Source organism: Rhinatrema bivittatum, chromosome 1, assembly GCF_901001135.1.
Source record: "Rhinatrema bivittatum chromosome 1, aRhiBiv1.1, whole genome shotgun sequence".
In the NCBI taxonomy this organism is placed as follows: domain Eukaryota; kingdom Metazoa; phylum Chordata; class Amphibia; order Gymnophiona; family Rhinatrematidae; genus Rhinatrema; species Rhinatrema bivittatum.
In genome coordinates, this window is record NC_042615.1 from 488,406,055 (window position 1) to 488,431,454 (window position 25,400).

General features: G+C 44.1%; 1 protein-coding gene across 2 annotated transcripts in view; it reads left to right on the forward strand.

Annotated features, from left to right (window-relative positions):
- Positions 1-5,682: 5,682 nt before the first annotated feature.
- PRICKLE3 (prickle planar cell polarity protein 3) overlaps positions 5,683-25,400 on the forward strand; it is a 98,347-nt gene continuing 78,629 nt past the window's right edge. For both annotated transcript variants that reach the window (XM_029608020.1, XM_029608029.1), the window contains exon 1: positions 5,683-5,802. In XM_029608020.1, coding sequence (XP_029463880.1) covers positions 5,767-5,802 — 36 coding nt within the window. In that variant the 5' untranslated portion in view covers positions 5,683-5,766. The remainder of the gene's footprint in view (positions 5,803-25,400) is intronic.

Genomic DNA, 25,400 nt, shown 5'->3' on the forward strand with positions numbered 1-25,400 from the left:
GCTGAGTGTGTCTCTGTGGTTTTTTCCTTTGGAGCTGAAAAGAGTTGGTGCCCGACAGAAAGGATTCTGAATCCAGGGCTCTGCTGCAATGCCTTACATGGCTTACTGTCCCTTTAAACAGGATTAGCTTGTGTCATCTGGCAGGAAGCTGACACAGGTTTGTAAGGTACTGGCTAAAGTAACTGTATAGGGCCTGTCCCTGTTAATAATAAAGCAATATATAGGGCCATCAAATGGATTCCAAGCATTCTGATTGATTGGGGAACAGGGCATTAATCATCCCTTCTAAAAATGCCGAAAGAGATCAGCCCATGGGTGTGTAGATATAGGGAGGAGGAGAGATCTCCCTAATTCTAGGTTTGGCAGGGGTCCCCATTCACCATCCCCTTGTGGAGCCTGTGAGGGAGCCATGTGCTCCTGCTGCAGCTCCTTGAAAGGTCAGGTGATGAGGTTAGAGGCAGTAATGCGCTACCAAATAACTTCTCAAGGGGCTTTAGACAGGTCTGCTCCACTAGGTGATGCGCTCTTGGCTGTCATAAAATTATTTTAACAAGAGGATTTTGCGGGGGCCTCCGGCACATCACTGGGGTCAGTTGGTGCCACCCACCTAGATAAAAACCTCCCAGGCATGGAGGAAATAATTGCAGAAAGAAACAGAGCAGCTGATACTCCTAATGTCCTGATGATAAACCTGTAACACGGGAACCCAACATGGCACCTTTTACTAGATAAAAATGAAAGATATTCCATTGAAAGTGTGTGTACATCACAACCTCAGCCACGTAGTGAGGTCCCGCCTGACTTCGTGTGCAAGGCTGTCCTGCTAGGGGAGAGTGTGGAGAAAGCAAGCAGTATCCCAGAGCTGCACAGGTTTCCCATGGCATTTGTCATTAGCAAAATACAGAGTAAAAGAAACCACCACCACAACAACCCTAATGTCAGCTCTGTGCAAAAATGAAACCATTTGGTCTGGTAAGTGCGGTTTTCTCCCTTTGCTCAGATATGTTTTCCGTGGCCCTGTGAATGTAGGTTGCTGCCAAACCCCACCCTATTTTAATTGTTTTCATTTTTAAAATTGTGCCTTAACCAGGAGCCGTTGAAGAGCCTGCTTATCTGCCATGGCCAGTTTAAGGTGCAATGCCACCAATTAAGCGCCGAGATAGCATTATAAAGTTCCCCTTTTCACATGATCTTTAGATTTGGACACACCTAGCTGCATATTCGGATGCGTAGATGGAACAGACAAAGTGAGGAGAACAGATTGTCAGAGGATGAATGATGATGCATAGATTGATTTTACAGTAAGTAAATGGCGGGGGTTAGGTTGGAAAATGCATCGATGGATTGATAATTGTTTATTTGATAGCTGGCTGAGAGGTTGTCAGCAGTGAATGAAGAATAGTTGGATTGATTGTAGGATAAATGGATGAATGATCGTTAGATGAATGACAGACTAACTGTACAATAGATAAGCAATGGATAGATGTTTGAATGATCGATTGTACAGTGAAAGAAGGACTGATAATGAGTGACTTGTGTGACAGCTGGATAATAGATATCAAAATTAATCTGTGAAAATAATGGCTGAGTTGTACAGTGCATTCAGAAAGTATTTCGACACCTTCACTTTTTCCTCATTTTGTTATGTTACAGCCTCATTCTAAAATGGATAATATGCATTTCCCCCCCTCAAGTTACACACAATACCCCATAATGACAAAGCAAAATCAGGTTTGTAGAAATGTTTGCAAATATTAATTTTAAAAAAACATAAAATATCACATTTACATAAGTATTCAGACCCTTTACTCAGTACTTTGTTGAGGAATTTTAGCAGTGATTACAGCCTCAAGTCTTCTTGGGGTATGTATGTCACTACAAACTTAGCACACATATTTGGGGATTTTTTTTCCCATTCTTCTCTGCAGATCCTCTCAAGCTTTGTCATGTTGGATGGGGAGCGTCGATGCACAGCTATTTTCAGGTTTCTCCAGAGATATTCGATCGAGTTCAAGTCCAGGCTCTGGCTAGGCCACTCAAGGACATTCACAGACTTGTGCCGAAGTTACTCCTGCATTGTCCTGGCTGTGTGCTTACAGTCATTGTCCTGTTGGAAGGTGAATCATCACCCCAGTCTGAGGTCCAGAGAGCTCTGGAACAGGTTTTCATCAAGGATCTCTGTATTTCACTCTGTTCAACTTTCCCTCAATCCTGACTAGCCTCCCAGTTCCTGCAGCCGATAAACATCCCCACAGCATGATGCTGACACCACCATGCTTCACCGTTGGAATGGTATTTGCTAGGTGATGAGTGGTGCCTGGTTTCATCATGACATAATGCTTGACTTTCAGGCCAAAAGGTTCAATCTTGGTTTCATCAAACCAGAGAATCTTGTTTCTCTTGGTGAGCTCCAAGTGGGCTGTCATGTGCCTTTTATTGAGGAGTGGCTTCCATCTAGCCACTCTACCATAAAGCCTGATTGGTGGAGTACTGCAGAGATGGTTGTCCTTCTGGTTGGCCTCTGACCAAGGCCCTTCTTCCTCGATTGCTCAGCTCAGGTGGACAGCAACTCTAGAAAGAGTGCTGGTGGTTCTGAACTTCTTCTATTTAAGAATGATTGAGGCCTCTGTGTTCTTCGGGACCTTCAATGTTGTAGCAATTTTTTTTTGTACCCTTCCCCAGATCTGTGCCTCAACACAATCCTGTCCCAGAGGTCTATAAACAATTCCTTTGACTTCATGGCTTTGATTTTGTTCTGAAACGCACTGTCAACTGTGGGACCTTATATAGACAGTGTGTACCTTTCCAAATCATGACCAATCAATTGAATTTACCACAAGTTGACGCCAGTCAAGTTGGTGAAACATCTCAAGGATGATCAATGGAATCAGGATGCACCAGAGTGTCACAGCAAAGGGTCTGAATACTTATGTAAACGTGATATTTCAGTTTTGTTTTGTATTAATTTGCCGAAATTTCTACAAACCTGATTTCGCTTTCTCATTATGGGATATTGTGTGTAAATTAAGGAGGGAAAAAAATGCATATTATCCATTTTAGAAAAAGGCTATAACATAATAAATTGTGAAAAAGTGAAGGGCTCTGAATACTTTTTGAATACACTGTATGATGGATGCATGATGTGCGTATTGATTGAACCTTGGATAGATAAATGATGGATAAATGGGAGGATTGTATAATAAATAAGGGATGGATGGGGTGGATTATGCTGTTAGGATTAGTTAGTGTGTGGGCCCTGGGCTGAGGTGAGAGATGGTACCGCCCACAGGGAGGAGCCCCGTGAGCCTCACCATCGGGAGGTGAGGTCTCATTGATGTCAGACACAGTATCAGTCTAAAGTCTTTATTAAAGATAAAGAGTGACACAACCCGCGGAGCAGGGGTGCCAGAGAGGGGGACTTACAGACCCAGAGACACAGGGTCCGTAGATGGGAGAATACCCCCAAGTGGATATCTCTGTAGAGCAGATGATGATCCGCAGAGAGAGGTACACTGATGATGTCTTCAGTAGAGATGGTAGTGGCCCGCGGATCGGGGTACATCGAAGAAGGTCCTTGGCTGAGTCAGTAGTAGTCCACAGAGCGGGGTACACCGATGAGGTCCTTAGTAGAGATGGTAATGGTCCACGAAGCAGGGTACACCGGAGAGGGTCCTCAGTAGTGATGATAGCAGTCCGCAGAGCAGGGCACACTGATGAGATCCTTAATAGAGATGGTAATGGCCTGTGGAGTGAGGTACTCACGGTGAAGGTCCTCAGTAGAGATAATATGATCCACAGAGCAGGGAGCACCGGTGAGGTCCTCGGTAGAGATGGTAGTGGTCCGCCAAACGGGGTTCACCAGAGGAATCCTCGGTAGAACAGGAAGTAGTCCACTGAGCAGGGTGCTCACAGAAAGAGTAGCGAAGGTTCCAGGGAATCCCCGGGGAACGGGGCAGGCAGAAGACCCAAGTGATAGGCCTCCAAGGAGCGGATAGCTAAGACGAGGAGAGGGCCCCCGAGGAGCGGGTACCCAAGACGTCTATGCCTGGAAGCAGGAACTGGAACGCAGGTTCTCTGAGAGCGAGGTGGATTTAGCAAGAAGGGTTCTCTTTGCCAAGTCGTCAGTAGGCAGGGCCAGCTGGCTTAAATGTCCTGGAGGGATGACGTCATCCGGAGGAGATGCCCCCCGAGGTTCCCACCATGACGGCTTTAAGACGGGCCACTGCATGCGTGTGCCTAAGGACTTCCGACGGCAAGATGGTGATCGGCAGCGTCCGTGCCGCCCCAGGAGGTCTGGGAGTGGTAGGCAGGCCGTCGGCAGCTGCCGGAGGCTGCCTGTCTACCCCAAGGAGTCAGGGAAGTAAAGAAAGAGGTGAGCAAGAGTGGTCGCAGCCGTCTGCGACCAACGGGCGTAACGTATGCAATGGATAAATGAAGGATGGGTGGATGGATTGTATGATGGATGGATAATTAACTGTGTGATAAGTTAAGGGTAGATTGCAAGGGATGGATGATGTGTTCCATCTACAGCAGAAGGATGGATAATTAAGGAAAGTTTGTAAAATTGATGACTGATGAATTCATCAATGTAGGTGGGATGACATTCCTCATAAATCCATCCATCCCTCATCATACATAGAAATCATCCACCTAAAAACTCCATTTTGTTCAACCAAATGTTATTTTGCTTGTTGACCTCTATAAAAATGTACTTTCCTTTGTTATCTAACTATCCTGCTATCATCGTTCATTGTAATTTCCTTTCACCGTTACCTGTAAACCGACATGATGTGTCTTACGAATGCCGGTATATAAAAAGTTTTAAATAAAGTAATTAATTAATTAATCTGTTTTACAGTTATAACAGCATAATATTATTCACCCATATTGCAATCAATTCATCATCTTTCATTGTGTGATGATGATGAATTGATTACAATATGGGTGAATAATGTTACAATATTGCTATAACTGTAAAACAGGTGATTGTATGTATGATGAGGGATGGGTGGATTTATGAGGAATATATTACTTAATTTTACAGTGGATGGGTGAATTGGTCTGAAGGTGGATGTTTTATGGATATGATGCACTAATGATAAACGGATTGATTGTGGACTGATGGATAATTAATGGATTAATTCTACAACAGCTGGAGGATGCATTCTTCTAGGAGCAGATGATATGTTGGTTGATTGATAGATGGACAGATTTCCTGTAGCTGGATATTATGTTTGATTTATAGTATGATGAAGGAGTGAATCGGATATTTATGAAATGACTGTATAGACGCAAGAAGGAATAAAGTGAAGGGAGAGATAATGAGGAACAGAGGTAAGTTTAGGATAGAGAAAGGAAGGACTGGAATGGAGCAGGGACAGTGAGGTGAGTGGAGGGGTGGCGGAGAAAGACGAGAGAGATAAAAAGGGGGAGGCAGTAAGGAAAGAAGCGCGCATGAGGATAAAAGCTGCTGCCCGCGGTCCTCTCTTCCTCCCATCTTTCTGTGCTGGCGTCTGTCCGATCTTTCCTCCTGTCCTCTTGCTGTGTGCGTGTGTCCTTCTTTCTGAGGCAGTTCTCTCCTCCTCTCCCGGGCGGCCGCTTCTCCTTGGTTCTGGCAGCGGCGGCTCCTCCCCTGGGTGGGATCGGTTCATGGTGTCAAGTTTACGGAAGCGATCAAAAGAGAGGACCGCGAATACGGGACAGAGCCTGGGGAGGGGGTTGGGGAGGAGAGAGAGAGAGAGACCGGCGCCCTCAGACGGAACCGGGATGTACCTCACGAGGCGGCGCTCAGGCCGGGGAACGGTGAGTACCAGGGGAGGGGATTAAAGCAGAAGGAAAAGGTGCGGAAACGTCGGGAGGAAGCTCTCTTGTCTGTCTCTCTCTCTCTCTCTCTCTCTCTCTCTCTCGGGCACCGGGGGCCCTGGTGTCAGCTCTTCCAGCCCAGTCCGATAGCCGCCCCCTCCGATTCAGTCCGCTCTAGCCTAGGACTTGCCCCTGCATTTCATTGAGCCCCTAGTCCAGCATTTGCCCCCTTCATCCACATCCTCCCCCCTCCCCCCCTTCAGAATAAGAGAGCGTGGCTCGGGTCAGGTCCAGGACTCCGGCTCGCTTGCTGCCAGTTGGCTCGGGTTCAGGAGCTGCTCTCAGACGCCCGCCCCCCGTGCCTTGATGAGGTGCCTGGCACTGCAGTTCCCGAGGGCAGCGACTCCTTGACCCACGTGTTCACAAGGTCTGATCCAAGCGAAAAAAAAAAAAAACAAGTGCCATGGCCGACTTCCACCTGGAGATGTTCTGGCCATGTGCCGCTGTGATTCCTACACTATGTGCCCCTAAGACAGCTGCACATTGAGGACCCAGTCAGTGTGTGCCCTGTGTCTCTGAGGCTGGTCCAGCTGTTGTACCTGCAAGTGCACTCACAGTCTTCTCTATCCCTGAGACTGCTCCCATCCCGCACTTCCCATAAATCCATGAGATAGTGGCACCTGGGGATGCTTTCTCATCGTATTTCCCTGCAACTGCTGCACCTCCAGACATCCTTGTGTAGTCCAGTGCCCATGAGACTGCACCAACTTGTAATGCTCTCACCCTGTGTCCCTGAGCCTGATCCAGCTCCGGAATCTCTTACTATATTCTGCATCCGAGCAGTCTCTTACTGTGTGCCCCTGTATTCCTGAGACTGCTGCACCTGAAGATACTCTCTCATCCTGTGTTCCCGAGACTTCTCTACCTGGAGGTAAAAAGGACAGGAGTCTGGTGGCACCTTATAGGCTAACCAATTTATTGAAACCTGAGCTTTCAAAGACAGTGTCCACTTCGTCAGATGCTTGTGATGTACAGGAGATGGGTAAAATATATACAGAACAAAGGGAAGACATTGGATTTGGGAGGGCATGGTGTGGAGAGAGTGTTAATAGCCTTATAGTATAGCCTACTGACAACTGAGGTAAGTGTGAAAAGACAGAATGATCTGAAAATAGTTAAGGTCATAGATAGTTGTAGTGAGTCCATAAGAACATAAGGTCCATCAAGCCCAATATCCTGTTTCTAACAGTGGCCAAGCCAGGTCACAAAGTTCCTGGCAGGATCCCAAGGAGTCGATAGATTCTATGCCGCTTATCCAAGAGATAAACAGTGAATGTCTGCAACTCCACCTTAATAGTTTATGGACTTTTCCTCCAGGAACTTGTCCAAACCTTTTTTAAATGCAGCTACACTTATAGCTTTCACCACATCCTCTGGCAATGAATTCCAGAGCTTAATATATACATTGAGTAAAAAAATATTTTCCCTTATTAGTTTTAAATGTATTACCCAGTAACTTCATTCAGTGTCCCCTGGCCTTTGAACTTTTCAAAAGAGTAATCAACCGATTAACGTTTACTCATTCCATTCCACTCATTGTTTTATAGACCTCTGTCATATCTCCCCTCAGCTGCCTCTTCTTGAGGCTGAAGAGTCCTAACCTCTTTATCCTTTCTTCATAGGGGAATTCTTTGTCATGAAGCTATTGTCTCTGTTCAGACCTAGGGTAATAGTATTAATTTTTTTTTTATGAGCTCCAGTGCAGCAGTTTCACACTGGAGTGTCCCTTTGAAGCTCTTATGTAGAAGTATGGCAACCTTAAGGTCAGCTAGATAATGTCTTGGAAGGTTAACATGCTCTCCTATTGGTTTCTGGATATTGCCATTTCTGATGTCAGACTTATGCCCATTCATTCTTTTCCTTAGGGATTGTCTTGTTTGTCCTATGTAGATAGCAGAGGAACATTGCTGGCAGATAATGCCTTCTCTCTGTTCTGTATATATTTTACCCATCTCCTGTACATCACTTCATGCATCTGACAAAGTGGACTCCGTCCTTGAAAGCTCATGTTGCAGTCTGGGAAGCTGCAGTCCTGGTGTGGACCCTTGAGCCGAACCACCCTGGGTAGAGTAGCTCGGGAGGCGGAGCCACAGGCACAGATCTTCACCCGGGCACCAGGAACCCCCCAGGAGGAGCCCGTAGGGTCCCAGAACCTTGGGACTTGAGAGTGCTGATAAGCTCTTCACCCGGGAACCGGGAACCCCCCAGGAGGAGCCCATAGGGTCCTGGAGCCTTGGGACTTAGGAGACTCACGTATGGATCTTCACCCGGGAACTGGGGACCCCCCAGGAGGAGCCCGTAGGGTTCCAGAACCTTGGGACTTGAGAGTGCTGATAAGCTCTTCACCCGGGAACCGGAACCCCCCAGGAGGAGCCCGTAGGGTCCCAGTCCCTTGGGACTTATGCACAGTGACAGTCTCTCTAGGAAGGCCCGGGCAAGGAGTAAGCACAGAGTCCAGCAGCAAGAGCCAATAGGCCAGGGAGCACAGAGCAAGCGGAAGCAGGGTCAGAGTCAGTAATGTCTTGAATGGAACTTGCAGGGTGCAATACGGGAGCCAGCAGCGAGTAGGCCTGAGCCTGGCAGGGAGTAGAAGGTATCAGGACCCAAGACAGTCTGGCAGTAGTTCCAGCCCAGGCCTGCGGGGGGCGCTGTCTGGAGGACAGGAGCGCAGCAGCTGCGGCAGACAGCGGACAAGTCAGGAACGAGCAGAGGTCAGTGGCTGGCGGCAGGCAGAAGCAGAGTCAGGAACGAGCAGAGGTCGGTGGCTGGCGGCAGGCAGAAGCAGAGTCAGGATCGAGCAGAGGTCGGTGGCAGGCGGCAGGCAGAAGCAGAGTCAGGAACGAGCAGAGGTCGGTGGCAGGCGGCAGGCAGAAGCACAGTCAGGAACAAGCAGAGGTCGGTAGCTGAAGCAGAACAACGGAAGTGCAACTAAGAACTACACACTGTAGCGACCCTCGTTGCAAGGCAATGAGAGGACTGAGGAACGCCGGTTATATCGGGCTTGGGGCATGGCGTGGCCAGCTCAGGCAGGGTCAGGCTTCCGGTGAGCGTACGTCCATAACGCGCGTCCCCGCGTGCGCGCGGGGCGGCAGCGAGACGGCCCAGCAATGGCGGACGCCCTGAATACTCAGCAGAGCCACAGAGGCGGTGTTCCCGGCCTCGGAGGTGAGCCCTGATTACAGCTAGTAAGGGGGAAGCGGTGGAGACCGCAACAGCTCATGCATCAATACATTGGTTAGTCTATAGGGTGCCACCCAATTCCTATCATTTTTTGTTCCACCAGACTAACACGGCTATCCCTCTGAAGATTTTTCTACCTGGAGGATCTCTTACTGTGTGTGCCCGAGACAGCTGCAAATAGGGTTGCTCTCACCCTGTACACCCTAAGACAGCTGCACCTGGGGGCACTCTCAATCTGTTTGTAATATGCTGATTGACTCTGATTATGCCAAATGTGTCTTGATTGGCAGTGGCTTATGAGGATTGGTAGAGTTTGGCACATTCTCATGGACTATTGCTGCCTGGCATGGGTTGGCACAGACTTGCATGGTTCAGTGTTGTTTGGTATGAGCTGTCATGATACAGACTTTTGTAAATATCTATCTTAGCTGGACAGCTCACAGCATGGTATATCTCTGGAATATTATTTGACAAAATACAGATGAACAGTAGACATCTGCATCTACTACATCTTAGCAAATATCCAGTATAACGTTTTTTCTGACATAACATGAAAACAAATAAAGACACACCAGCTGTACACACAGGAAAGCTGATACAGCAAAAGTGAAGCTGCAAGAGAGGATTCATCTAGGGGTGGCCAACTCTGATCCTCAAAAGTTCAAACAGGCCTGGTTTTCAGGATATCCATAATGAATATGAATGAAATAGATTTGCATATAAGGGAGGTAGTGCATGCAAATCTATTACATGCATGTTGGAACATAAGAATTGCCATACTGGGTCTGACCAAAGGTCCATCAAGCCAGGTATCCTGTTTCCAACTGTGGCCAATCCAGTTCACAAGTACCTGGCAGAATCCCAAACAGATTCTAGGTTGCTAATGCCCAGGGATAAGTAGTGGCTTTTCTTAAGTCTATCTTGTTAATAATAGTTTATGGACTTTTCCTCCAATAATTTGTTCAAACCTTTTTTAAACTCATCTACGCTAGCTGTCTTTACCACATCTTCTGACAATGGATTTTAGAGCTTAATTGTGCACTGAATGAAAAATAATTTTCTCCAATTTGTTTTAAATGTGATACATACTAACTTTATGGAATGTCCCCTAGATTTTGTATTATTTGAAAGAATAAATAACCAATTGACATTTACCCATTCCATTCCAGTCATGACTTTCTAGACTTCTATCATATCCTCCCCTCAGCTGTCTCTTATCTAAGCTGAACAGCCCTAACCTCTTTAGCCATTCCATCCCCTTTATTATTTTGGTCATCCTTCTCTGTACCTTTTCCAGTGCAACTAAATCTTTATTGAGATGTGGAAACCAGAAGTGCGCACACCACTCTAAATTCACTTTCACCATGGAGTGATATAGAGGTAGTATGATATTCTCCATTTTATTCTCCATTTCTTTCGTAATAATTCCTAACATTCTGTTTGTTTTTTTTTACTGCTGTCATACACTGAGCCAAGGATTTCAAAATACTGTCCATGATGATGTCCAGATCCAGTCCCTGGATTGTAACTCCTAATATGGAACCTAACATTATGTAACTACAGTTTGGGTTACTATTCCCCATATGCATCATGTTCCACTTGTCCACATTAAATTTCATCTACCATTTGGATGCCCAGCCTTCCAGTCTCATAAGATCCTCCTGTAATTTCCCACAATCCACTTGTGATTTAACAACACAGAATTATTTTGTGTCATCTGGAATTTTGATCACCAAACTTGTTGTTCCCTTTTCCAGATCATTTATAAATATATTAAAAAGTACCAGTCTCAGTACAGATCCCTGAGGCACTCCACTGTTTACCTTTCTCTATTGAAAGAAATGACCATTCGGTTCTGTTGTCTATTTGCTATCTTTTAACCTGATTGCAATCCGCAATAAGACATTGCCTTCTGTCTCATGACTTTTTTATTTTTCTCAGGAGTCTCTCATTGTGGATATCCTGAAAACCAGATCTGTTTGTGGCTCTTGAGGATCAGAGTTGGCCATACCTGATCTAGGGGTAGAGTAGGAAGCAACTGTCTAACAAACAGGCATCTCATCCACACTGCCGGGCCGATACAGTAAATCCCGCAGGAGAGCCTGCGCTCCGAGGCGAGCGCCCGCTCTCCCAACGCGCGCCCAGGCCACTCTTCTGGGCGCACGATCAAGTATTTAAATGAGGGCCTGCGGTAAAAGGAGGCACTAGGGACACTAGCGCATTCCTAGCGCCTCCTTTTTGACAGAAGCGGCGGCTGTCAGCAGGTTTGACAGCCGACGCTCAATTTTACCAGCGTCCTTTCTCAAACCCACTGACAGCCATGGGTTCGGAAAACGGACACCGGCTAAATTGAGTGTCCGTCTTCCGAGCCGTGGGCCGCGGGCTGATTTTTAATTTTTTTTTTTAATTTTTAATTTTTTTTAAATTTTGGGGCCTCTGACTTAAAATTGTTATATTAAGTCGGAGGGTTACAGAAAAGCATGTTTTTCTGCTTTTCTGTACACTTTCCCGGTGCCGGCAGAAAGTAAAATGTGCGGCTAGGCTGCACATTTTACTTTCTGTATGGTGCGGGAATAACTAATAGGCCCATCAACATGCATTTGCATGTTGCGGGTGCTATTAGTTTGGGGGGGGGGGGGGTTGGTTGCACGTTTACGACGTGCTATTACCCCTTACTGTATAAGGGGTAAAAATAGCACGTCGAAAACGCGCGTCCAATTGCGGGCTGACAGTGCGCTCCACCGGAGTGCACTGTACTGTATCGGCCTATATGTAACTTTGTCCATTGTACCAAATTCACATGCATAAATCAATCCCATCCACAACATGGCTACTTGATGATAAATACCTACCTCCCAGACTTATTGAACTTCCAGAAAAGAAATTGGTGTACAGTTGGAGCTGACCAGGGTTACCAGATACACTGATGGAATCTAGAAAAAGAAGGCCAAACTAGACAGTAGAATTTTTGGTGCTGGAACTTAGAGGCAATAAGTGTTCCCACTGCTGTCTTGTGCCAGATGGTAGGGAAACTGGCTGGCTGACTTCTCAGGGATAGATTTTGATTTTCAGCGCTAATCAAGCCTCAGTTAATTATTGTGTAATCAGCTTTTGGACATACGCATTAAGGGTGTTTTCTGGTCTGCAGTGCAGGAGGCATATTTTGAGGTGAAGCAATAAGGTGATCTATGCACATGTGATGATATCATCTCTAATCATTAGCTTTTTGTAATCCACCCTGAGCTTGTTTAGATGGGTGGATAGTAAATTGAAGTTATAAATAAATAGCCAGATATAAATAATCATCTGTCGGTACTGTTGCCCTTTCGGACATTGCCAGCACAGGCAAGATAAACCATACAGTTGTTGGGAATGGTTAATGTGTAACTCCATGTCCTCTCCAGTCCTGGTTCTACCCCACTGCATGCATGGACATGAGTTCTGATTTCTCTATTGAGCTTCCTAGGGAAATCCAGAACTACATCTCCCTACATGCAATGGGTGTTTATGGTCCTTATGACACTGCTAATTATTCAGTGATACAAAATGTTGCAAATCTTTATGTTGGACACTATTGGTTATGTGATGGAATAGTTTTTCTCAAACTCCCCAAGTTATATGATTTCTGTGTGTTGGTTACATTTAATTACTTTACGAAAATTGTTCCATTGTTAAAAGCCACTCATGACCGTTTTTTGTAGAAGTGTTCCCACAGTTGTCCCAGAAGAACAAGCAATTCAACTTTCGTTAGATTATATTAACTCTACTTATCCTTTAACAAAAACTAGATTAGATGCACTCAGTTATACTTCATGGTTACCCTTTGCTCAACCCGCAGTAGCTGCTGAATTAGGAATGGCTATTAGGCGATTGCAATCAGTATTACATGTAGTGACACATGAGCTAGGAATTGCATTGAAAGCTTTGCAACACTCGGTTGATGAACTTACCATTGTTTCTATGTATAACCGACATGGCCTAGATTATATACTAGCAGCACAAGGTGGTTTATGCACAATTTTTAAATAGTTCAGAATGTTGTACTGTCGTGGTAAATCGTTTGTAATATTGCTCACAATGCTCTGCAAAAGATACAGGATTTAGCCAGACTTCAAGTTAGTGGAACCAGAGTTGCCTCAGTTTGTCCTCCTCAACATGATCACCCTGTCTATGAAGGAATTTATAGTTACTGCCACTGGCATTTTGGAGAATGATTCCCAGATATCGTTCCCCTCCTCCTGGCTAAACTAGATTTGCCAGTCTCTGCTCACTTTGTTCCAAGTAGGTTTAGAAGAAGTGTGGATCTCTATTATCAATGCACTATGAGGTCGATATTTAGTGCTATTTAGCAGGATAAATAAAGACATCAGGTTGAGTGGCAGCTGTGAATATCCAGTTATGATCAGCAGCTACTGCTTAGCCAGATAAGTATTTATCCAGCTAAGTATAAACGTGGATATCTTGGGATAAGTATCTATATTTGGACTTATCTGGTTAAGCTAACTGAATAACAGGGTCATTTATCAAATAGCTTTATGGCGTTTTTGCATGCGTTAAGCACCATAACAAATGGTGTGATGCAAATCAGAAGGAGTGGGTTCACCATTTTGCATGAGAGAGCGAGAGCGAGTGAGCGCGAGAGAGAGAGAGAGACTAGCTGTAATGCCCTCACACTAGACAGGTACTTATATCTCTATAGGAGGCCCACCTAGTAACTCGAGGTGAGGTTTAGGTATTAGTGTAGGGGTTAGGGGCCACTTTGACATTCAAAGTGAAACAAACGAACAGAACAGTGCTCTCTTGGGAAGATTTGATGATCTTTGGAGTAAGGAAACTCACTCAAAGATGAGATTTGTGCAATGTTCTCTCAACCTAGCTTGATGTTACCCAGGTAGAGAGTCCACAAATCTCATCTTTGAGTGAGTTTACTCACTCTGAAGGTCATCAAATCTTCACAAGAGAGCACTGTTCTGTTCATACGTCTCACTTTGAATGTCAAAGTGGCCCCTAACCCCTCCATTAATACCTAAACCTCACCTCGAGTTACTAGGTGGGCCTCCCATAGAGATATAAATACCTATCTAGTGTGAGGGCATTATAGCTAGTCTCTCTCTCTCTCTTTCTTTCTTTCTCTCTCTCTCTCCTTAACACTACTGAAAAAGGTGTAGCTAAAATCAGTGTTAAAGCCATGCAATAGGGCTTCGCAAAATGGTGAACCCACTCTTCCTCTTTTTCTGATTTGCATCGCACCATACTTTATGGTGCTATCGCATGCGTTAAGGGGTTTTTGCATGCGTTAAAGGTGCTTAACACATGCGAAAATGCCATAATGCTATTTGATAAATGACCCTGTCAGCCGGCTGCCCACACCACCCTGACATCTCCTTTCTCCTGCACTTGCATATAGAGAAAGCTGGTCCATTATGATGGGTTCATGTATCTTTCTGTCCCCCTCTCCCTATGCTTTAAAAATTTGGAAGAGACACTGGTGTAGCTTTCAGTGCTTCCCTGGCTCTTCTTTTGGCCGTATGAGTCTTTTGGCCATATGAGTCTTACCCATGTCTGCAGTGCTGCCCCTTGGTGGTTGGTGTGCCACACAACATTTTTGTTAATGTAGGTGTGCCTTCAGCTTAAAAAGGTGGGAAACTGCTTTGAAGGCCAATTTTGGCAGAAATGTGGTAAATTCTGGACTGTCAAAGTGTATTTCCACCCAGTTTTCCACTTATGACATCCTGATTGTGTAGTCTGTGCTCCAGCAGATGGCTAAGATGCCAAATGCAAGTGGCTGAGGAGGAGTCTTACAGCTCTCTGGCTCATAAGGTCTACCACTTTCAGAGCAAATTGCTCAACTTTAAACCAGCGTCAGGAGGCTGGTTTACCACAGAAACAGCCCAGCTGTAGAATTTGAAGTCAGGGAGTTGTAAGCTGCTGCTTCTTTTGTGTGTAATCAGAGTTTTAGCAGATAATTGCAGCCTTTTCTTTTGCCGTACAAACTCAAGACACCTTGAAATGTAACTGTTTGGAAAACCAGGCCAGAATCGAGTAGCTGGGAAAAGATGTTCATCCTCACTGTAGATGGGCCCCACCACCAGAAGCGGAATTTAATTTTTTTTTTAATGTATTCTCTAGTTTTAATTAGACACCTTGTCAGGGAGATGCTCACAGTGGCTAACAAACGTGAAAGCAAATACAGCAAGTAAATAGATTTATTAATCTCTATAGATACACATTTATTATTTTATATTGATAGGTTACCTATTGTATTTTTGTTCTAACTTTATTTTTATTTTACTATTCTAAAAATTCTATATTTTATTTTGTTAAATTAGAAATATTTGTAAACCGTTTTGCTCAAATTTTATTTGCTATAACAGTATATAAGAAGTTTTAAATAAATAAATAAATAATCAAAAAGAGTCATCAAACCAACACGTTTCAGACACTCTATGGCAACATAGCAAAGTGACATTCTATGTAACAAAACAAACAAAACAGTGACAAGCAAACAATCATCAAATGTAAAAGCTTCACTCATTACTTCAGATTGCTTTGGCAGAGCAAAGCTAAAACAGAATCTGATATTCAGAAATGATTAGTATGCTTAACCCATCTCTTCTGCTAGAAAACAATAAACCTAATAACGATAAAAGGAATGAAATGACATGGGTGACTTCTTCTGTGGAACCCCATAATGAGAAGAGTACATCAAGTGAATTCAAATTAAAAAGAGCACATTTCACCATTACTATGCCCCTATATGTCCCTAATTGAGCAAGCTAAGGAATCTCATAACTTTGCAGCAATGCAAGAGTAGGCCCCATTGTTGATACCTAGCCAATTTCGCCTCAGTTACCAGAGAAGTAAATAGGAGAATTTCACTTGAAGATTGCAAGAATCTAGAAGGGAAATATTGATGCATGCGAGTCTCTCAAGTGCCAGGCAGCTATATCCTGCAGAATTTTGAATACCAGAAATAAGATCTAGAATTTTTGCCTAAACTCAATTGGAAGCCAGTGAAGAGAGTATAGGAATGACGAGACATGGTCCCGGGGCATAGTCCTGATAGCAGACGAGCAGCAGAATTCTGAATTCCCTGAACTTTAATAAGTGCTTTTAAGGTAAGCCAGCTAGAAGGGAATTCCCATCATCTAGCGGCCTATTAGTAATTAGAAAATGAGTAAGGGTGGCTAGGTCTGCCCTCTCTAAAATAAGCCTAAGTTGGTGCAGTCAATGTAAGTGAGAGAAGCATGTTTTTCTTACAGCTGATATATGGGGACCATGGTCAGCTCAGAATCGACCAGCTAAGATATAGACTTGCTCATTCCTCTGAAATGTCTTATCATGTATTTATTTATTTATTTATTTATTTATTTGTTTGTTTGTTTGTTTTTATATACCGACATTCGTGGGGTACATCACATCGGTTTACAATAATTGAAATTTAAGATTCAGTAACAAGAAAACACAGTATAACATACAATAAAAATCAAATGATAAAAGTACAGTTAAATATAAAATACAATAACATTCAAATTATAAGAGTACAGTTAAAATATCATAAAATACAATTAAGCACTGTATAAATTTCTAACTGTTCTGATAAAATAGATAACTGTGTTATGAAAATTGAGTAAGAAATTAAATATATCCAGTATTATGAGAATGCTTGTTGGAAGAGCCAGGTTTTAATGCCCTTTCTAAACGTTCTACTGTTAGATTCCATTCTTAATTCTTGAGATAGTGAGTTCCATAGCTGAGGGCCTGCGATTGATATGGCTGTCTGTCTTACGGCATTTAGATGTGCTGTTTTGGGGGAAGGGATAGGTAGTGTCCCATTATTCGCAGATCGAGTGATTCTCTGAGAAGTGTGAAAATGCAATCATCCAATATTAATACTACACTACCTGTAGGAATGGCAGGTTTCCTGATCCACAAAATCTCAGTTTCCCAAGGGTTGGGTTTCGGTTTATTCTGGGACATCCAGAAAGCAATTTTTGGGAGACAACCATTCAGTCTACTCAAAGCTACCTTTCTTCTGGGGTCCAGTTCTAGATATAGCTGTACATCATCAGCAAGCAACTAGAAGTGAATCACATCAGACCTAATTAAATCAGCCGAAGAGTGGGGATAGGCTGACATGAATCCCATTGTTTTTCTTACCTTTAACAATTTTTCCTGTTATGATCAAACAGAAGGACAAAGCTCATGTCTACATGACATTGTTTTCTTTTCATTCAGTCATACCAAAATCACATCTAATTTTTAGCACTAATTTTATTTGCTATTTTTCTTTTGCATTTTTTGTATACCTACAATGTTCTTTTATAATTAATTACCACTTTTATGGTTACTATGTTTTTATTAATATTAGTTAATGTTTTGCTAAGAGTAAGCCATTTTATTTTCATTGCCAATCTCTGGTAAATCACAATAATACGGATATTTTTATAGTGTTTTAATTTTAGATTTATTTTGCTTTGTAACATGTTTAGGTTTTATGTTATTATTACAAAATATTTATGCTTTATTGTAAATCACTTTGATTTACCGCGGTAAGAGATAGCGATTAATCAAGTCAATAAACTAAGCCAAACATGATCAAGTTGCCGGTCGAAAAAGTCATCAGGAAGCATTGTCTGCTTTGCTGTATGGACCGCTGAGCCAACATCTCAACTTGGTGAGCGCTTATTGGGAGCCGCGGTGGGGGGGGGGGGGGGGGAAGGTGAGCCATTGCTCCCTGGAACTACCCTGATGGACTTGGTGAAAGTGTACTCTGAGAAGCCCCCTCCCCCTACAAAGACGTGTCCCGATGATGTCGGATTGCCAGTGGGCTGGGGGCTCTCTCTCCGAGTGCTGGAAACCCCAGCAGTGACTGTTGCAGCCACCGCAGGAGGTTCAAGGCTTGCGGGTGCCCCCATCAGGGAGCAGGAGAACCTATGCGGGCAGGTGCTAGCAAAGACAAAGAGGACTGATGGTGAGCCCTGTGGTATTTATGGTGGAGCTTGGTGGAGAGCAGATGACAGTCTGTTAGCCAGCTGGCTGAGCTGGAGGCAAGTTTTAACTTTTCCCATTGTGTTAACTGTGGTTGAACCTGAAACAGTGACTTTGGATCATCTTTGGGATGCTATTGCTGGTCTTGAAAAATCTTTAACAATGCAAACAATCTTTCCGCCCCGTTTCAGAACTCTATAATCAAGGGATCTAACTTGGAACTTGAAGTGGAGGATAATACTCCATGCCTGAAAATTAGAAAAGCGCAGGGTGAAGATGACTTTCTAATGAAAGATCTTTTTTTTTAATGTTGCATAACGAGATTGGGCATTGTAATTAGCTGCCACATGTAGAGGTTTATCAGTTTTCCTAAGCTAACTGTGGCAACACCGGCAGAATTGATTAAAAGATGTATGTGTGAGATTTTGAATGTACCCAGGCAGCCCTGAGCATATTATCACCCCCACTTTACTAAGGGGAGGGAAGAATAGGCTCAGGGTCAGTCTTCAAGTGTCCTTTGATTTTTTTTTTTAAAACCTAACACAGAAGGAGTTGGAGAGAAGCCTCTTCCATCTATATTCATTGTTCATTTTGTCACAGACCCTCCAGATAGGGACCGGGTTCTCCGTTTTTATTTTTTAAAGCACTGGGAAAACCAGTTTCTAAATTGTAAGATCAGAATATTTCCGGATGTGGCTAAAGCCACACAGAAGAAACTCAGTTCATTTTTGCTTTTAAGACCAAGGGGGTTATTTTCTAAGTCCCTTTTCGCGTGCGATAGCTTGCCGGAGGCGGACGCGGCGCTATCTTCGCTGGCGGTGATAAGGTAAGACAAGTTATTGCCGCCGGTAGCGCACCCAATAGCACCACCTTTCACGGTGGCGCTATCGGGTGCGAAAGCAGGCAGCGATAACACCGCGGTGGTGCGATCGCTGCCGGCTTTCGCAGGCCCCCCCCCCCCTTCGCCCCCCCCCCTTCGCCCCCCCCTTCGCCCCCCATTCTGATCTACTCTAGGGCCGGGATTTCCCATTCTCTGCGAGAATGGGAAATCCCGGCCCTAGAGTAGATCAGAGCGAGGGTATTTTCTGGGTTCATTGTGAGATATATGCAGTATTATATCTATATATTTCAGGAACCATCCCAACTTGTGACGTTTTTGAGCAATGAAGTGACACAGGAGCCTACAGTCAGCTCCTCTGCCACAGCTCTCCATAATATCCTGATACATGATAAGATGTTGTCTCAGCAGGGTTTTTCCTCTTCATTTTTTGCATTGTTTGAGTTTTCATGTTTTTCTTTTTTTTGATGTACTGCTAGCATTGGTGAGGTTATTTCTTTTTCACCTTTAAAACTGAGCTCTGTGTATATTTGTTTTTTTTTTTTCTTTTCTCAATGCAGTTGTGAACAAGATATATTTTCTTGATTATTTAAAATAGGGAAATACCTATAGTACCTGAATGTAATCCGCTTTGAAGTGCCGAAAAAGTGCAAAAAACGGAATATAAAAATATAAACGATATATTAAATAAATAAATAATGAAATTAAAAATAAATCTACGTGACAAAATAGCATCTTAAGGTATTCCACAGGAGAAGATCCAGGGAGGGAATAACTGTTTGAAAAAAAGCACTCACTGAGCACGTTCCAAGAGAAATGACTCAAAGCATTCCAGGGCAGTACCCAGAAAAGCAAACAAGCACAGATAGAATTCTGTGGTTGATGGGGTTAAAAGCAGCACTGGAATCCAAAAATACAAATCGCTGTCCTAAGAACGCAGCAAGACATCAAAAAGGCACACCAAAGCAGGATCGAATACCAGACTGATATTGGTCCAGTAACTGCTGAAAGCTCACCTTCTGAAGAGGTCTGCACTAATGTATTGTTTGAACTCATATACTAATTAATGTTGATTGGCACAGAATTGCCAAGTGGGCATAGATTAATGATTGTTGCCATGGTCTAAAGCTGGTTAGAATGGCACTGGCACAACTCTGTATGGTCTGGGTTGTTGTGTATTGTCACAGGTTGGCATGAATGGCATTGATTGGCAGGGATGGCCATGCATTAATGCTGATTAGCTTGGATTAATAGGGATTGACACAGATTGTCTGGTTTGCACATATGGGCTGATTCAGACTGGAATTATTTCATGATAGAAACATAGAAATGATGGCAGAAAAGGACACAATGGCTCATCCAGTCTGCCCAGCAAGCTCCCATTCTCTTTGATTCATAGAGATTTTTAGTTATTTATGTATGATTTTCTTTAACAGTATGAAGGATCTTGTCTCTAGCGTGCCACTTTCCTCATTTCGTTTCTCTCTCCTTAAAGGATCCGCAGGGTTTATCCCATGCCCTTTTGAAATCCTTTCCTGTTTTGGTCATTACCACTTCCTCCAGTAGGGTTCCATGTGTCCACCACCCTCTCCATGAAGAAATATTTTCTGACATTCAATTTGAATCATCCTACCTGGAGTTTCATATCATGACCTCTAGTTCTTATTTCTTTCCAACAGAAGAGGTTTGCTCTTAACTGTGCATCATTTATACCTTTAAGTATCTGAAGGTCTGCATCATGTCTCCCCTGCTCCTCCTCTCCTCCAGGGTATACATATTTAGGACCTTCAACCTCTCCTCGTAAGACTTATGATGGACACCCCCCCACCATTCTGGTCACCTTTCTCTGGACCGCCTTCATCCTATCCCTGTCCCCTTGAGATACGGTCTCCCGAGCTGAACACAGTACTCTAGGTGAGGCCTCACCAATGATCTGTACAAGGGAATTATCATCTCCTTTTTTATTTTTACTGGATATTCCTCTTTCTATGCATCTGGCCTTGGCTAACGCCTTGTCACATTGTTTTACCATATTCAGATCATTAAACACTGTCACCCCCAGGCCCCTTTCTTGCTCTGTGCACATCAGCGTTTCACACCAAGCACATATTGTTCCTTAGGTTACCGTTCCCCAAATGCATAACTCTGCACTTCTTAGCATTGAATTTCAGCTGCCATGTTGCGGACCTCTCCTCTAGTTTCTTTAGATCTCTTTTCATTCTGTCCACACCTTTCGGAGTGTCCACTCTGTGTCATCCATGAATAGGCAGATTTTACCCTCTATCCCTTCAGCAATGTCGCTCACAAAGATATTGAACAAAATCGGTCCCAACACCAAACCCTGTGGCACACCACTTAACAGCGTTCTCTCTTCCGAGTAAGTCCAATTGACCATCACATGTTGTCTTCTATCTAACAACCAGTTTGTAATCCAAACCACCATCTTGTCATTCAGCCCTAAACTTCTCATTTTGTTCACGAGTCTTCTGTGTGGGACTGTATCGAAAGCTTTATTAAAGTCCAAGTAGATCACATCTAGCATTCTTCCCTGATCCATTTCTCTGGTCACCCAATCAAAGAAGTCGATTAGATTCGTCTGACAAGACCTTCCCTTGGTGAATCTATGTTGTCTCGGATCAAGCATCCCACCGGATTGTAGATAGTTCGCTATCCTTTCTTTCAACAGTGTCTCCATTAATTTTCCCACCACTGAGGTGAGGCTAACTGGCCTGTAGTTTCCAACCTCCTCTCTACTCCCACGTTTGTATAGCGGTACCACCGTCGCTGTTCTCCAATCTTTAGGCACCACACCCATGTCTAGTGATCTGTTGAACAGGACTCATAGAGGACTAGCGAGCACATCCCTTAGTTCCTTCAGTATCCTGGAGTGGATCTCGTCCGGCCCCATGGCTTTGTCCACCTTCCTTTTTCCTAGCTCTTCCCATAAGTTCTCTTCTGTGAATGGCTTATCGTCTATTTCTCCAGTCTTTTTTTTTACTAACAATGGTCCTTCTCCCAGGTCTTCTATGGTGAACACTGAGCTGAAGTATTTGTTTAATACTTCTGCCAGTTTGTTGTCCCTTTCAACACAATGATCTGCGGCATCTTTTAGTTTCAGTATGCCTCTTTGGACTTTCCTCTTTTCACTGATGTATTCACGGTTTTGTCCCCTCTCTTAACCTCCTTGGCAATTCTTTTCTCTGTTTGAGTTTTTGCTTTCCTGATTACTTTCTTTATTTCTCTCAGTATCCTCCCATATTCTTCCCTGTGTTTCTCTTTCTTGGATCCTTTATATTTTCTGAATGCTGTTTTTTTTGCTTTTATAATGTCAGCCACTTCCCCTGTATACCAGATTGGCTTTTTTTTTTTTCTTTTTCTTTTGCTCACTTGTTTAAAATATTTATTTGTTGCCTTTTTGATTATTCCTTTTAGACTGGCCCACTGCTGTTCTACCCCCTCCTTTTCCTTGTCCTCCCAGTACTTTAATTGTATCTCTAGGTACTTCCCCATTTTGACAAAGCCCATATTTTTGAAATTCAGTTCTCGGGTCTTTATGTGACTTCTCCGTATCTTGTTTTCGATATCAAACCATATCGTTTTATGACCACTGGTACTGAGGTGAGCCTCCCACCTGGCACAGATGAGAATGAATTAGTTTGAGAAAGATGCTTGGTAGGAATTGGCCTGTGTTGGCACAGAGTGGCATAAGTAGCACAATAGCAGTTCATTAAAATTGGCACAGATTAGTTCAAATTGGCATGGATTGGCACAGATTGATTTGAGTTTGCAAGAGTTGTCATAAATTGGCTTGATTTGGAAATGACTGGGTTGGCAAAGGTTAATACTGTCACATAAAGCATTGTGAGACAGGGAATTTCACCCCATCTCCTACTCTGAGGAAAGAAGGTTGAGCCAGGAGCTGAAGGAGGTCATCTCATCTTTATTTCTCCATTGTTGTCTTCTTGGCTTTCTCTTGTTATCCCTGTCTTGCTTGCTCCCATTCTATATTTTGCTCTCTCATTTTTTTTCCAGGGCAAAGACTGGAAGCCTCTTGAATCTTTAATAGCCTCTGCCGTGTTCTGCTCATGTTACTCTGCTGTTTATGCTCTATTGCTTTTGTTAGTGCAGGAGCTGCTCCCCTAGTCAGCTGCAGAGTGGCAAGGTGAGCATGTGTTTCCCGGTGGGCGAGATGATCACTGTGCAGAGCACACTGGCACCTCCTCCATGATCTGGTATGGCACTGTTTGATGAGGTCTGCTCCCCGCACTATAAACGTCCGGGAGACCCAGCTTTCTGGAGCAGCCAGGATCATGAGGGGCATCTGAGAGCAGCCCCCTGGGGAAAAGGGGTGGCGTTCTAACAGGGAGGCCAGTACTCCAAACCCTGCCCCCCCTCCCATACTCATGGACTGGCTCTACAAAGAGGGTGGGGGTGATTGAGGTTTGCTGGATCCTGGAAGCAGGAAGTCCCCAAGCAGAGCTAGAAGCTCCGCAGGAGACAGAGAAAGGAAGGGCTAGAGAGTCAATATCACTTGGGCAGAGGGTAAAAAGGAATTTTATTGACTGTGTAGGGAAATGGGAAAGACTGTTCATGAACTGGGACGGCCCTGGCCAGTGAACATAAGAACATAAAAAATGCCATATTGGGTCAGACCAAATGTCTATTGAGCCCAGCATCCTGTCTCTCTGACAGTGGCCAATCCAGGTCACAAGTACCTGGCAGGATCCCAAACAAAAGGTCCAAACGTTCTTGCTCATAACTGAGATAAGCAGGGGCTTTCCCAAGTCTGCATGGATAATAGTGATGTTAGACTGGTTCGTGGAACCAGGGTCGGTGACCGCTTATCTTGAGTAGATGAGGCACTTGGAACTGGAAACTTGCAGCGTGTCGTCGGGTAGGATACTCCAGGTTATCCAGGTAAACCAGTAGCGGTGACAGGAACCCAGAAGAGTAGTCCAGCGGTAGGTCACAAACAGGGTAATCCAGAGACAGTCCAGGTTAGGGCAGGCAGCGAACAGCAGGAACCCAAGCAACTATCCAGAGGCAGGCGGCAAACAGGGTAATCCAGAAGGCAGTCCAGGTCAAGCAGGCAGCAAGCAACAGGAACCAAAGCAACTATCCAGAGGCAGGCAGCAAACAGGGTAATCCAGAAGGCAGTCCAGGTCAAGCAGGCAGCAAGCGGCAGGAAAAAGCCAATAGAGAAACTCTTCAACGCACTTGTGGCCAAAGCAAGGAGAAAGGATGAAAGGCTCTCAATAAGAAGGCAAATCTCCCGCGCTGTCCGACTCCCGTCGGTGTCTGATGTCATAAGGGGGCGTGGCCAAGCCCCGATTCGCACGGGGCCGCACTGCAAGAGACGCCAGCGTCAAGAAGAAACGCCGACGCCATCGGGAGAGGTAACAAGTGGTTTATCGACATTTCCTCCAGGAACTTGCCCAAACCTTTTTTAAACCCAGCTACACTAACTGCCTTCACCACATCCTCTGGCAACAAATTCCAGAGTTTAATTGTATGCAGAGTGAAAAAATACTTTCTCCAATTTATTTTAAAAGTGCAACCCGTTAGCTTCATGGACTGTCCCCTAGTCCAAGTACTTATTGGACAGAGTAAATAACCATTCCCTATGTACCCGTTCTTCACCACTCATGATTTTATAGACCTCTATCATATCTCCTATCTGCCGTCTCTTCTCCAGGCTGAAAAGCCCTAACCTGTTTAGTCTTTTTCTCAGAGAGGAGCCATTCCATTTCCTTTATAATTTTGGTTGACCTTCTCTGCACCTTAGACCATATGGCCCATTCAGTCTGCCCATCCATCCAATTAATTTAGCATTATAATTCTCATCACTTCCTTGCAGATCCCCTGTATTTATCCCATGCTTTATTCAATTCAGATGCTGTTTTTGTCTCTACCACCTCCACTGGGAGGCTGTTCCATGCATATAAAGAAATATTTACCAAGATTACTCCTGAATCGACCCCCTTTCACCCTCATCTCATGACCCCTCATTCTGGAGCCACCTTTCCATTGAAAAAGGCTCAGCTCCTGTGCATGGAAACATTTGACGTATTTGAATGTCTCTATCATATCTCTGTCTCGCCTTTCCTCTAGGGCAGGGGTGGACAATTCCAGTCTTCGAGGGCCACAAACCTGTCGAGGTTTTAGGATATCCTAATGAATATGCATGACATAGATTTGCATACATCTGAGGCAGAGTGCATGCAAATCTCTCTCATGCATATTCATTAGGGATATCCTGAAAACCAGACTGGTTTGTGGCCCTTGAGGACCGGAACTGCCCACCCCTGCTCTAGGGTATACATGTTTAGTTCTTTTTTTTTTTTTTTTTATTATTGAGAATTTTTATTGTTTTACACAATGACAAACATATGGTCAAACACAGTCAGGTAAAGACAACAAATATGATACAAAATGTACTGTCTGGGAGGATTTGTCCATGCCGGCTGCATGAGCGCACGCCTTTCCCTTGGACCTGACGGGGTTTCTTCATTTTACCTGCTCCATGATC